The 15,169-nt window shown below is 39.6% G+C and overlaps 1 protein-coding gene across 1 annotated transcript in view; it reads left to right on the forward strand.

Moving 5' to 3' along the window:
* The window catches only part of sart3 (spliceosome associated factor 3, U4/U6 recycling protein), a 30,960-nt gene extending 17,615 nt beyond the window's left edge, over positions 1-13,345 (forward strand). The window contains exons 12-19 of the mRNA XM_041786896.1: positions 2,678-2,787; positions 3,161-3,273; positions 3,358-3,434; positions 3,519-3,690; positions 3,856-4,313; positions 4,593-4,745; positions 4,835-5,022; positions 8,744-13,345. Coding sequence (XP_041642830.1) covers positions 2,678-2,787; positions 3,161-3,273; positions 3,358-3,434; positions 3,519-3,690; positions 3,856-4,313; positions 4,593-4,745; positions 4,835-5,022; positions 8,744-8,915 — 1,443 coding nt within the window. The 3' untranslated portion in view covers positions 8,916-13,345. The remainder of the gene's footprint in view (positions 1-2,677; positions 2,788-3,160; positions 3,274-3,357; positions 3,435-3,518; positions 3,691-3,855; positions 4,314-4,592; positions 4,746-4,834; positions 5,023-8,743) is intronic.
* Positions 13,346-15,169: the final 1,824 nt, after the last annotated feature.

Below are 15,169 nucleotides of genomic sequence, written 5' to 3' on the forward strand. Positions count from 1 at the left end.
TTACAATTTTTAAGCACTTTTCACGAGTTGTTATGTTAGTTTTTGCCACCCTAACCCTAAACTAGGGCTGGACAATTAATCGCATATTTGATTAATTCACGATGTGGCCTACTGCAAATTTACAAATCGCAGAAGTTGCAATATTTCTTTAACTTGAAACATGTCAAAATTTAATGCATTATTTTTTTGGCAGCAGAGATTTTATGCAAACATTCAAGTGCCATTTCTTTTTAAGATGGTATAAAAAATCCTCCCTTTCCTGTTTTATGTATTTTTTTCTTTGTCAAAACAGGTGAAATAAAAAAGATTATCCATACAATAAAGAAATTGATAACTAATTTGCAATATGAGCAAAAAATATTAGATTTTTAAAAATTGTTCTGCCCTGCTTTATTCTATCTGGTGTTGATGAAGCATAGCAAAGTTCATGTCGTACCCCCCAGCCACAATCAGCTGATAGCCAGCTGATACCAATTATTGCCTCCCAGCTCCCACTGCCAATCACGCCATCAGAGTGGCCATTGAAATATGACATAGTTCTCACTAATCCCTGCTTGCATTAATGCTGATGCACCACACTGCCGCAGGTGAAGCTTCACCTCCTCCACCCCAGCCACCTCCGTTGTAGCTTAAAGCTTGTTGCACCCTCATATTCAAATTCATGTTGCTCGACTAACCCAGGGAGCATTTTTTAAGCAGAGCCTGCATATCCATTTTGTTATAAAATGGTTAAATGTATGATGAGTGTTCTTGACTAGTTGTAGGTTATAACATGGAATGATTTATTGCTTAAATTTGTTGAAAAACACATAAGATGAGGAACCACATAATATTTGGGGGAAAAAAATCTCAATGAGATTATTTTTGCAAATTGTTCAGCCCTACTTTAAACCCATGTTTGCCACTTTCCACCCATTTTCAGTGCAAGAAAAGAGGTTTATGTTCTAAAGAAGGCTATATACAACAGCATAAACTAATACAAAAATATTTGTTGGTTTGATAGAATCGTTTTTATTCTGGTAAAAAAAAAAAAAAAAAAAAAGGTTATCACAGCTTAACATTAAAGTGGACCATGATTTTCCTGACCTCCATGGGCCCCCATTTGGCTGGGTCCCAGAAAGCTCTCCCCTTTGTCCCTCCTTATGGGCGGCCTTGTGCGTGCTTACTTAACTTATAACAAAATGCACACAGGGCCTTTAAAAAGTCTATTAGATTTTTAAAGTTGATGGTCACAAAAAGCCTTAAAAAATTCTACATTTTTATTTGACTGAGACACTTTATCAGATCTGATCTGTCAGGAAAGAGTTGAGTTGTTTTTTTTTTTTTTTTTTTTTACATGATGGTTCAACATTCACAGCTGTTAATTTATAGCAAATACAGAAATTGCAAATGAAGAGGACAAAGAGGAAGTTTGGGAAATTAAAATTCAAGGAAATTTGGCAACAAGTTAGAAAGCAGAAGGACTGACTGGCAGAGGCAGGAATGATTAGGGGTGAGTTACAAGATATGCAAGTATGTTTTTAAAATTTGGGACGTAGGGAATAAAAGCACATAGGCACCATGCTATTCAGTAAAAATATGATATTCCTCTTTGTTTTGGTTTTAAAAGGGTTTTAAAAAGCCTCAAACTTGGGTTCAACTATTGTGCAGAAACCCTGTTAGAAGTCCAAAGTAACGAGGCTTTGATTCATCTTTGTTGTAAGTTTAGTAAAATAAACATTTATAGATACAGTGCTTAACAAATTTATTAGACCACCCTAACCCTAACCAAAGTAAGGTTTATGCCACAGCATTGGTAATTACCAAAATCATTTTTGATGTTTCTGCAATGGTTAATACACCAATGTGTAGAAGCTCTTTAACCCAAATGATATTTTTAATGCTAAAATATAATTATTATTGTTATCCATGAATTTTCAAATGAGCTGATTTACAAAAAAAACTGAAAAAATAGTAAAGCACATTATTATTTCTTGATTAATATGTCAAATTATAGTTATTTACTTGCATTCCTGAACAGAAAATTTAATTTTAGTGGTTGAATGTTGTGCTTGATTCATTTCTGACTTCTCAGAGAATCCCAGTGAGCCGGCTCAAATTTGGGTCTAAAAAGGTGAATTCAGTTTGAAATTCCTCATTCCTGTTCAAAATGGTAAAACGTGGAGAGCTCACTGAAAATGAAAGAGTCGGCATTAAAGCACTTCATGATGCACCTGTGGCATAAACCTTACTTTGGGTGGTGGTCTAATAAATTTGTTAAGCACTGTATGTATGTTATATTCAGCAGAAGCAACCAAGCTGATCTACCTTAGTAAGAAATGGACAAACTTTGTTGTCCTGACAACTCAAAATAAACCCTCAAGTTACCTTAATGACCAAAAATCCTTCCTTTTCTTTTGGTCTCTGACTAAATGCCCTTAATTCAATAAGAGGACACACATGTAGGACCACTGGGGTTACATGGGTGAAAAAATTATAGAACAAACTCTTTAAGCATGTCAGATTTGAACGCAAGTGTAACAGTTTGAGCCTCTTTATACCATAAAAAAATAACAGTATAATCCATCATGTTTTAAAGAGAATGTCATCAATAAATTTAAACTCCTTAGCCTAATGAGCAAATCAGACACAGTCAATACTATTTAACATTTGACCTTTATTTTTCCCTTCCCATCAGGCTCTTCACTGTAAGAACATCCAGAAGGCGAGAGAGCTGTGGGACAGCATCATGACAAAGGGGAACGCCAAATTCGCCAACATGTGGCTGGAGTATTATAACCTGGAAAGGTCTGTGGATTCATGTCTGTGGATTTTTATTGATAATTATCTGAGTTAAAATGTCCAGGCTGTACAGGCTCTTTAAGATCAACCAATCATCTGCACCTGGATGTTTGTAAAAACAAGCCTTAAACTAGGAGCGTTTGTGACAGTCACCACTTCAATATGACCTACCCTCTCTCTCTTGAATGTTTTAAACTGTTGAAGACTCATCTCTGGGCATTTTTAGATCAACAAATTTCTGATATAACGATTAATTATTGTTAATTATGCATCCTTGTCTTACTTTGTCACTTAGTAAAGCAGTTTTTAAGTGTGCCATACCAATAAAGTTGGCTTGTCTTTACTTCTTTTTTTATTTATTGTTATTATTTTACCCTAGGTCTTATGGAGACCCCGTTCACTGCCGTAAAGCCCTCCACAGAGCAGTTCAGTGCACCTCAGACTACCCTGAGCATGTGTGTGAAGTCCTGCTCACCTTTGAGAGGGTAGAGGGTGAGTCCATAATTAAGACCACAGTTTTACTGAATACATAGAAGGATTTACTTGATGACATGTCCTTGTATTTTCCATCCTCAGGTACCCTGGAGGATTGGGACGTGGCCGTTCAGAAGACGGAGACTCGACTGAACCGGATCAATGAGCAGAGAGCGAAGGTAGGAGCATACTCAGTAGTGTTCCAGTGACTGGATCAGTTGGCTGCGCCGGGCTAATGTTACCCTGTACCATCCATCTGTTAGGTGGCAGAGAAAGAAGCCACTCTGGCTCGCCAAGAGGAGGAGAGAGCTGATCAGCGGCGGAAGGCCAAGGCAGAGAAAAAGGCTCAGAAGAAGGTCCAGAAGGGAAGTCGAGCTGGGGAGAAGAGGAAAGCGGAGCAGGATGATTATGATGATGAGTGGAATGAAGACTCAGGTAAATAGAGAGTCTGTCCTACCTACATGCAACATAAGCGTCAGATACAAAATCTGCTTGATCACATTGATTCCTGTCATAGTATCCTGACAGCACAGAGCAGTGATTGTTATTTACAGCAAAACAAACATTTGATAAGTGATGCTTCTGTCTCTCTGTGACCAGAACAAGCTCCCAAAAGGCTGAGAGGAAACGGGGATCAAACTGCTGAGGAATCCATGGAGACAGAGACGGGTCTGTTTGGAAGGAACCCTCCTCCTGGTTATAAACCGGCTCCACCTGGGTTTAAAAAACCTCAACCAGGACCTTCAGCAGCTGCCCCAAGGCCGAACGACGACAAACCAGAGCTTCGCAACGATGACAGCAGCGTTTTCATCAGCAACCTGGCGTATACGCTGGAGGAGCCTGAGGCAAAGCTCAGGACGCTGTTTGAGACGTGCGGTCCCATCAAGCAGATTCGCCCCGTCGTCAGCAACAAAGGGACGTTCAAAGGTTACTGCTACTTACAGTTTGAGTCTGCGGTCTCTGTGGCTGAAGCGCTGAAGCTCGACAGACGGGAGGTGGAGGGGAGGCCAATGTTTGTGTCGCCCTGTGTCGACAAAAGTAAAAATCCTGATTTTAAGGTAAATATCGACACAAGAGGACATGTTTGTCTTTAAATTATAACCAAAGTATCTGCAGGATTATAAAGTCATAGAAGTCATTGAATTTGTCTAATTTTGCTTGCAAAAAGCAGAAAAAATGTCTTGACTTGCTTGTATGACTGCTTAAAAAAGCAAGGTAGTGCATTAAAAGGCATATTGTATTAAATTGTTTTAAAGGTCTTTAGTCTTAAATTAACCCAGTCAGCCCTGCAGAAACATACAATTAAAACTGTGATTTCCCTCCACTGTTTTTTGTAGGTGTTTAAGTACAACACATCCATGGAAAAAGAAAAAATCTTCATCTCTGGGCTGCCATTCTCCTGCACTAAAGAGCAGCTGGAGGGAATCTGCCGAGATCACGGAGTGGTTAAAGAAGTTCGTCTGGTCACATATCGCTCAGGAAAACCTAAGGTAAGGCTTGACAGCCCGGTCAAGATATGAGTCTAAAAGAAGTGAACCGAACAGAGCCTCATCTTCACCAATGAACCTTCTCTCTGCAGGGTCTGGCCTACGTCGAGTTTGCAAATGAAGCTCAGGCGTCTCAGGCGGTTTTGAAGATGGACGGCATGGAAGTAGAAGGCAACAAAATCTCTGTTGCAATAAGCAACCCTCCACGCAGAAACATGGTGGATAAACCCGGTTCCAGCAGGCCTGCAGCAGACTTGATGCCTCGCCAGGTCTATGGATCGTAAGTTAAGCCTTTTCACACGAGTACCCTTGAATATTTTTGGGAAATTTCCCAGTCGGCCCCTTAAGGCTGGCTCAGACTACACGATTTTTTTGGTCGTTCACGATGGCACCATGTCAGACTATGCGACCAAAATCTTGTCCCATCTTGGCCGACAGCCTGGCCACACTACAAGAGTGATCCAGACCGCTCAGCGTATGCTGACGTCACCACCGTCTCCACGACTGAGTGCGAGTTCACAGGTTGTCGGGGGGCGGGCCAAAGAGTGTCAATCACTCTACAACAGGAGCGCTCCATGTGATTGTAACGGTCTTTTGCCCAAACAAAGGAAAATAAGAAGCAATGATGGATTGGATTATAGATAATAAGTATGGATGTATCAAAAGAGGACAATATGGACTGGCTCTCCTTCAGATAGAACTTAAGGTATGCATGTGGTAACGTAAATAAAATAAAATGTACACATTAGTTTAGGAATAAAAGGGGATAAAAGTGGTAAATCTTGTAAATGATGATGCAAAGATAAGGAGCAAATGTTCTCCTGTTGTTAGACATCAGGATTCACGTCATTGACGTCAGGTCAGAGTGTCAAACTAGACGGCGATGTATGAAAAATTCTGACATGCTAGAATTGTTGACTCGTGGTCGTGAGGAATCGTAAGGAGTCTTGGGTGTGTCGTTAGTTATGTCACACTACAAGACGGTTTGATGTTCCCGACTCTTAAAATCGGGCCCGAGTTTTGACGAAGAGCTGTGACGTCGCAGTCGGGCTTAAATCTGGCTTAATTTGTGTAGTCTGAGCCGGCCTTTAGACTGCACTTTCACACATCACTGGTGATTCTATGATGTTTCTTTGCTGTTTAGTGTCATTGACCGAGACCTGTAACACCTACAAACGTCATTAATGCCCACAAAAATATTACAAATCTGCAGCTTTTAATGTAATCATCCCACAAACGTAATAGCAGTTGCTTAATGTAAATGTAAGAATATTACATTTGCAGGGATTTGTTACGTTTGTGGGAAGGTAAAAATCACCGTCCCTCAAAAATATTTTAACTTCCCAAAAATGCAATGTAAACATGAAAATGAAAGTTGTAGTCATTGTTGTAGCCTTTTTACAGCTGCCAGTGGGTTCAAGTCAGCTTGAGCTCAAGTCACCAAAAAAAAACCTAGTCACGGGGCAAATGTGACCTAGTGGTGAGGTCATGCCCCATGCACGGAGGTGGCCGGGGTTCAAGTCCGGCCTGTGGCTCCTTTACCCTGTCCCCCTCCACACTCTCCACTGTCCTCTACTGTTAATAAAAGCACAAAAAGCCCCAAAAAATATCTTTAAAAAAACTGTCATACAAATTTTTTGTTCACCATGAAACAGAATGTATAAAAAAAAATTTTTTACGGTGTCCTCAAACACTGGTAGAGCCATGAATCTTGGCACAAATTTTTTGAATAAGAAAGGAGAGAATTGATATCAATTTTGGAAAATCAAGCTCCCAGAGGGGGGTTATCTGATCTGAATAGGTGGGTGCGAGCACTTGGGCCCTGCTCCAGAGCAGGACCATCCTGGGCCCAGCTCGACGCAGCCCGGTGTGGCCAAACTGGTAATGAAAAGTAAATCAGAACCACTTGGTTTTGATTGGCACGTCCAAAAAGTCATAGCGGCAAAGTCCCAATAGAGAGCAGACAAAAACACAACTTTATTTTGCATATGAAAAAACCTCACAGGACAAGGATCCCTATTAAAGGAAACACAGGGTACCAGCTTCCTGAGACTAAAAACAAATTTTAAGTAGGCAGAGAATTTTTAAGTTATTAGTGAACAGGGTGCTGTTTTGACACATTTTAATCCACTCTGCTAAGATTCGTGGCTCTGTTAGGGTTTTAAGACTCTGAAAAAATTACTTCCTGTTTCATGGTGAAAAACTGCCATGATGAGTTTTGATGTGACGCGACCTTAAGCTGACTTTAACCCACAGTCAGTCATGAAAAAGCAACAACAAACATTTCTAACATAATAACTCTCTGCAAATGTAAAAGTATTATTAGGTTTGTGGGAAGTTTATTACGTTTGCTGTAGGCCACTGCTATGAGTTTTGTGGTAAATTTATTACATTGCTGGCAGTTAGTACGTTTGTAGGTCCAACAAGGCCACATCCTATAAGAGATTTACTGAATTTTCTTTAATATTACCAGCTGTATTCACGCATTGTCTCGTCCCATCTTCACAGCAATTTCACGATGGGACTGGCAGGAAGTCAGGACATAGTTTATGTTAAAAATGTGTCTTCATAACTGTAGCTCAACCTGAAAGTTTCTGGAAATTCTCAGGACTCTGTAGGCTACAGTTTCCCTTCTGAATGCCACAGGATTGCCACTGATCCCAAGAGGTAGTGCCATGTCTTACGGTTCCTTGCAGTATCTCAGGAACCATAAGCAAGAGTACCTGGATGCAGCTGAGGACCTCCACTTCAAACCCCAAGTTCGGAAAAACCGCCGCTATACCTTGTCTTCTAATACCAGAAGTCACTTGAACAGAAGGTCTTCTCGTTGTTTTCTCCATGTGTGAAAACTTGCACAATCCTTGTCTACTGTATTGAATGACGTAGCAACTTGCCTCTGGCAACATGGCGGCGACATCTACGTCCAGCCAGCCAGCCAGTCTCCAGTTGCATATCATGTCTGTGCAAAGTGATACTTGAGATCTTCATCTGCGACTCAATTTATTGAAATTCATGTCATGTAATCGCTGTGCTTGTTAGTCTGAAAACTCGCGTATTTTTCATCTACTTGCATTTCTTTGTGTGTCAGACTTGCCTCTATTAATATGGCGGCAACGCACGAAGAAAATAACGAAGAAGACGTTCAGTTCAAGTGACTTCTGGTATTGGAAGAGGATATATGGCGGCGTTCGTCCAACTTCCAGTATGAAGTGGAGGTCCTCGGCTGCATCCAAGTCCCTCTCACCATAAGACAGTTCTCTATGGAGTAAATTATGATCTGAAACTTAAATTTTTGCTGATCTATGGACAACTTATGGTGTTTATATCCCTTCCAGGACATTTTTAATCTAGGCACAAAATGCAGTATTTATTCAGAGCTTTGATACTGCAGATCCACATTGCTAAGTCCATGATTATATGACTATTTATTGTGTTTTTGCAATGGAAAACTTAGCAATGTTGCTACTACTCCTCAGGAAGAAAAAGATAATGTCCTGTTAGCCTGTTGGCCTATCATGGTTCTCCAGTTTCTTCTATTATTTTTTTGGCGGTAGTAACCAATCAGGGCCAGCCAAAGATCAACAAGGGATGAGGTAGTCATCAGCCAGTTTAGCGTACTTTTCTCTGTTGTGTTTAAGAAAGTTGTTAATTTTTTCTCCTGATACATGAGGCCTGCAGGAGGTAAATACAGATGTAAAAGGCTTGGTCCTTGTTCATCTGGATGGGATACGTTTTCATTTCTGAGATTCAATTTCTGTTTTGTTCTTTCGGTTAGTCATTCTGGTCATATAACTTTTGATACATTCATCTGACATCCTTGCAGCATGCATACTCTGATCATCCAGGTAGTCCTGAAGAAAAGTAGTTGTCTGTAAGTTTTGCTTTAAAGGGTTGAGATTCTGCAGGCAACCAAAAAAAACAAAAACTGGCTTTAGGTTCCCAGGGTTAAATACCTGAACACTGAAAAGAATAGAAGTTAAGTTTATTCTTTCTCTTTCCAGGAGAGGAAGAGGACGCACTCAGCTCTCATTACTCCCCCGCTCTCTGCACCGTCAGAGCGCTCCTGTAAACAAAGTGGAGAACGGGACGACAGCAGAAGCAGCGGCGAACGCGGCCGGAGAGACGAAACCTTTATCAAACTCAGACTTTGCCAGAATGCTTCTCAGCAAGTGAGAGGAAGAAGGGGGGAGCGTTTGGACCGCCTTCACACTGAAAGCCATCGTGTGTCCTTACAAAGTAGTGTTGGTGATTTTCTGTGATTGGATACCCGGCTTCCCTTTAATCTTGTTCTCATCGTCTGTTCTGCCTTAATCTCCGAGTCCCTGCCCTTCATCCTGAACCAAGACTCTTCATCTTTGTGGCAGACTTTTCTTCAGTTTGGCTCTTTAAAGATGGCTATTTTATAAAAAAACAAACAAAAAAAAGTGTATCATATCTGTGTGTAAATATACTGTACCTAAAACTGGTCGCCTCATGTGGCAAAGACTCTTCTTCTTTTGTGTCATGTTGCAAAGATCTGAGAGAAACATACAGGAGAATGTCTTTGAGAGGATTTATGCTTCTGTGTGGAATCGTAGTGGGCCATGGAGCACTGCGTACTCAGCCCAAATGCTACTCGACTGTGATTTTGCTGCCAGTTCTGATCCGGCTGTCTCATTTCCTGCTCATTTATGTTCAGGAAACCAGGATGACTAAATCAAGCGTATTATGTTAGAGCTGGAGCTGATAAATACAGAGCAGCAGTCAATTATAGTGCAGTTATTGCAAAGAAGCAACAATGTACAAGATGGAAAGGACAGGATTTTTTTGCACTTATCAGTCACTGAGAGAGACACAATTTAAGATGCACATCTGTAATTTTAATTTTTAAAGAACTGATCTTGCCTACTGTGTCGATTTTTGGTGTACTTACATTTTTGAGATGGTAAATGTCAGCTAAGCAAGTTGGCTTTCACAAAGGTTCAGGGCCAAGTAGATTTATGGCGTATTCTATGACAGATTCAACTCAGAAGCATAAATCAGGCCTTAAGGAGCCAAAATAGCTTATTGTAAGTCATCCAAATTTTTAATACTTCAGTACTTTTCAATACCGTGACTTTACATACATGCTCTATTTTAATGATTAGAAGTACTGAAAAGTATGGAGGCTTTACAAAAAGTACTGATCTTCAGTCATATTTCACCAAGAGAGAGAACAGAGTGTGAACTGCACAAATGCACACATTAGCAAATGTTTTGGTCCTGAAATGTCGTACCTGAGACAGCATGCAGGAGTTTGGCTACAATATTTGGTCATTAAAACAAAAAATACCCAATTCTGGGCACATAGGAAACTCATCTGTTTCATAAGGCAGGTGTGAAGAAGAACCAGTCCATCAAAAATATTCTATCCAATGAATTTGTGCATTTTCTACAGTGTGCAGGATTTCCTTGCAGATTTTCGTAATTAAAACAACAAATAACCCAACACTGAGAGCCCAGATCATCTGTTTAGCTGCTGTGATGTGGTTTCAGTTTACTATGTGGTAGAGTCCAATGGGCACAGTCGGTTTCATTGTCATGGCTGATTGTTTCAGACGGCTAAAGCTCGCTGTGGGTTAGTTCATAGACAATTTTGATATAAAGGACTAATTTGGACAAATATTTCAGAATTTTGTAAGAGGATTGGATAACTAAAGACAGAAAATGCTGGAAAGAAAAAATGTGATGGGCATCTTTGTAGTTGGCTCAGTCTTTCAGGACCAACAGAAGTGTGCTGCATTCTGGAGAAAAAAAAATCTGCCCTGTTTTTTTTTTTTTTTTTTTTTTAAAGAATTTGCAATATAGCTGTGGACAGTTTTTCTGAAATTACAAGATGTTTGCATAATTTATTCTCAAATAGGCCCTGTTTTTAGTTTCATTTATGTGCAAGGAGGGAATTATCGGCTTTAAAAAAGTCATGGGATGTTTTATTGGTTTACACAAGGATTTAGCCAACTTTGCTTTATTTATGGGATAGTGAATGATGGTTTTTGCAGCAAACCAGCTATATTTTTCTTAAATTTTGGGGATTTTTATTTTGTCCAGGAAATGATCACCATTTTTCCAAATTGCAAGTAATATTTTAAGGTTTACTGAATGTACAAGAAGTTAATTTGTTTGAGAAAAACAGCCCCATTTCCTGATTTTTATGAGACTCATTTTTAGAGGAAAATAGTCCTTCTTCTTCAAAATGTATATTCAAATTTATGTTGTTAATGCAAGGAATTTATTCAGCAGAACAGCTCATTTTTTGGGGTATAAATCTTTAAGAATTACCTCTTTCATGCAGGAAAACAGCGCTGGTTTTCAAAATCAGACAGTTTACTCATGCATGAAGAAAAAGTCACCATGATTTTAATTATCTGTAAATGTTTCTGTTTATTCTTCGATTAAAAAAAAAACTGTTATTCTTATGTTATGGAACAGCTGGCTTGTTGTGGAGAAAAAAGCCCTGTTTTAAAAAAGTTATGGAATATTTTATTTGTTTACACAAGAATTTAGCCAACTTTGCTTAATTTATGGGATAGTGAAGGACGGATTTTGCAGAAAACCAGCGATGACCTTCTTAAATATATGGGTTTTTGTTTTGTTCAGGACACAAGCATCTTTTTATTTTTATTTTTTTTATCAACTTGCAAGTAATAGTTTAGTAAAGTTATCTGCATGTTTATTCAAGAAAAAAAGTCCTGTTTCCTGAATTTATGGAACTCATTTATGGAGGAAAATAGTCCTGCTTCTTAAATATTCATGAGACAGTTTACTTGTTAATGCAGGAAGAAGATAATGCAGGAGATCAGCTCAGTTTTTTGGGGTTTGAATCTTAAAGAATTAACTCTGTCATGCAGGAAAACAGCCCTGCTTTCTCCATTTTGGAGACAGTTGACTATTGCATGAAGAAAAAGTCACCATGATTTTATTTTTATGGCCATTTTTCTTTTTTTATTTATGGAAAAAGCCCTTGTATTCTAAATTCATGGGACAGTTAGGAATATAGCTGACTTTTTTTTAATTTATGGGAATAGTTGATGTCTTTTTTGCAGGAAACCACTGACAAATTTCTTGAATTTATGGGATTTTATTTTTTTCGGGTAGCAAGCAACATTTTCCAAATTGCAAGTTATATTTTAGTTGAGTTTTCTGAATGTACAAAAAGTTAATTTGTTTATTCAAGATAACAAAAAACCCTGTTTATGAGACATTTAAGGTGGAAAAAACGCCTGGTTCTTAAACATTTATAGGAAAGTTTAGTTGTTTTTGCAGGATGAGTACCGTTTACCTAAATGTATGGGGTTATGATGTCACAGCAGCACTTTTTTCTGAATTTTGGTGATTTTAACTTGTTTTTTTAGGGAAAATCAGTCGTGGTTTTACATGTCAGAGACAGTTATCTGGTTTATTGAGAGAATACGTTATTATTCTGATTTCATGGGAAACTTAACTCTTCTATTCTGTTAACAGCCATCATTGTAAATTTGTGGGATAGCTAACAAGATCTTTCAGGAGTACAGTTATTTGTGTTTTAAAGTTCAAGAATTAACTCTTTCAGCCCTGTTTTTCTACATTTCAGTGGTCATTTGCACTCAAGGTTAAAAACATAATAGTCAGCATCTTTGAGGACAATAGCTAAAGGTTGTTTATGAGACAGTTGACTATTGCATGCCAGAATATATCATTATTTTTATTTTATATGAACATTACTTTATGGAAAAAGCCGTTATTCTCCAGTTTTAAGGACAGCTGTCTCGTTCCTCTGGTGGAAAAAAAAGCCCAGCTTTTCTTTATTACAAGATTATGAGCTGTTAATGAAGAAAAGAAGCCCTTCTCTTTTAATTGATGGTATAATTAAGTATCTCTATCAGTACAAATGCTTTAGAAAAAAGGCAGATTTTTCACATTCCCAGAGTGAGTTCAATACTCTGTAAAACAAAACAAAAAGAGAAGAAAGCTTGATATGGATATTTTGAGCTACTGATCAGTTCTGAAAGGTTAAGAGGCTCTAACTGTTGTGTAAAAAAAATAAAAGTGAATCCTTGGATCTTTAAAACCTCTGTGAAGTTTGGTTAACATGGTTTGATTTCACTGAGAATGAAACTCTTGTTTCTCTCTACATTATTTAGCTCTGCAGCTCCATCTACACATGAATAGAGAATCTATGCAGTTTCTCCATTTCACTTACCACATGAGGAATATCACATCGACTTTTTCTTGTTTGGATATAAAATAGTTTGTACATAATGTGCAGAATAGTATTCAAAGGTCACACTAGTTTGTAATAAATATAAATGTAAAAACAGATGGATATAAGCTATATGTATTTCTCTCACCACAGTGGCCTAATCTTTAAAAAAATATATCTAAACGTGGGTCTGTTGACGTCACTTTCACTTCTGTGTTCAGTGATAGAAAGTGCTGTGAGTGCATTACCGTTCTGTATCATTTCCCTGGTCAGTGTTTTATATTTGGTAGAAATACTCTCTGTTTAGTTACAGTATTTATTTTCCTGCTTGTTTCATCATCACAACGCGTGTATTTGGTTTCTGTAAAAAGTAAATGTTTTTTTCTGTCATTTTTAAAATAAAGTTGTGCAAATGATCAGACATTGCCGCACAGCTATTTTTCTACCCTCACACTGGCAGTAGATGGACCAGAGGTAGTTTGTGTTCGGTACACTTTGATGGACTGTTCAGTCTGACTCAGATTAGCTGATGAGATTTATAGATCACCGATCAGGTTCAGTGGGCCTCATGTTCATCCCTTTCCTGTGAATGTAATATCTGAAGAATGCAATCCAAACTCTACTAAAATCTCCACTCTGACTCCAGGATAAAGTGACAAGATTTTTTAAGGTTGTATGTCACTGATCAAAGTCATTTAGCCACATGGTCCCCCCTTACTTTCATTATGGTGCTAAAAAAAATTGGAAGATTCAGTCCATCCATTTTTATCTGGGGTCGGGTCGCGGTGGCAGCAGGCTAAGCAAGGCAACCCAGACATCTCTCTCCCCAGGAACATTTTCCAGCTCCTTCTGGGTGATTCCCAGGCCAGATAAGATATAATCCCTTCAGCTCCTTCTGAGTCTACCCTGGGGTCTCCTTCCAGTTGGACATGACTGGTGGACCTCCACAGGGAGGCAACCAGGTGGGATCTAATCAGATGCCTGAACCACCTCAACTAGCTCCTGTCGACACGAAGGAGCAGTGGCTCTACTTCGAGATCCCTCCAGATGTCCAAGCTCCTCACCTTAACTCTAAGGCTGAGCCCAGCCGCCCTCCTGAGGAATCTAATTTCAATCACTTGTACCCACGATCTCATTCTTTTGGTCATTACCCAGAGTTCATGACCATGGGTGAGGGCTGGGATGAGGCTCGACCGGTAAATTGAGTTTTGCCTTCTGGCTCAGCTACCTCTTCACCACTACAGTGCGGTACGTCAATACCGCAGATGCTGCACCAATCCGCCTGTCGATCTGGCGGTCCCTTCTACCCTCACTCATGAACAAGACCTTGAGGTACTTGAACTCCCCCACTTGGGGAAAAGATACTCTTCACACCTGGAGGGAGCAACCCAACATTTTCCAGCAGAGAACCAAGGCCTCAGACTTGGAGGTGCTGGCCCTCATCCCGACCTCTTCGCACTCAGCCACAAGCTGTCCCAGTGTCTGCTGGAGGTCTCTGGCTGAAGAGGCCAACAGAACCACATCATCTGAAAAAGCGGAGATGGAATTCTGGGGTCACCCAAGCGAAAACCCTCCTGTCCCTGGCCACGCCTTGAGATCTTGTCCATGAAAATCACAAACAGAATCAGAGACGAGGGGCAGCCCTGGTGGAGGCCAACACACAAAATGTCTGACGTGCCTACGATGAGAACACAACTCTCACTTTGGGTATACAGGGACCTGATGGCTCGCCCCAGCAGCCCTGGGACCCCATATTCCCGCGGGACACTGTCATAACCATTATCCAAATCATCAGAACACATGTAGACTGGATGTGCAAACTCCAAATTCCCCTAAAGGAGCCCTGCAAGGGTAAAGAGTTAGTCCACTGTCCCACAGTGTTTGTTCCTTCAAATTCCGCACAAATACCCACTCTTGCCAAAGGATGAACATATTTGTTTTTGGAGGTGAAAGATCAAAAATCTTGGTCACTGGGTCTCATGATAATCCATTGTTTCTGAATGTAGTATCTTGAGAATGCTTATAACAAATTGACCTCAAATTTGTAAAAACATCCACTTTGACTCCAGCATGAACTGATTAGATTTTGGAGGCTGTAGGTCATAAGGTCCATGTTTATATCCTCCTTGTCATCAAAAATTGAGGGATAATACTTAAACCTTGCACAAATGTCCACTCTGAATCAAGGATGAATTTTAGATTTTGGATGTATTTAGCCAGGGTCAAAACC

This window comes from Cheilinus undulatus, linkage group 5, assembly GCF_018320785.1.
Source record: "Cheilinus undulatus linkage group 5, ASM1832078v1, whole genome shotgun sequence".
Classification (NCBI taxonomy): domain Eukaryota; kingdom Metazoa; phylum Chordata; class Actinopteri; order Labriformes; family Labridae; genus Cheilinus; species Cheilinus undulatus.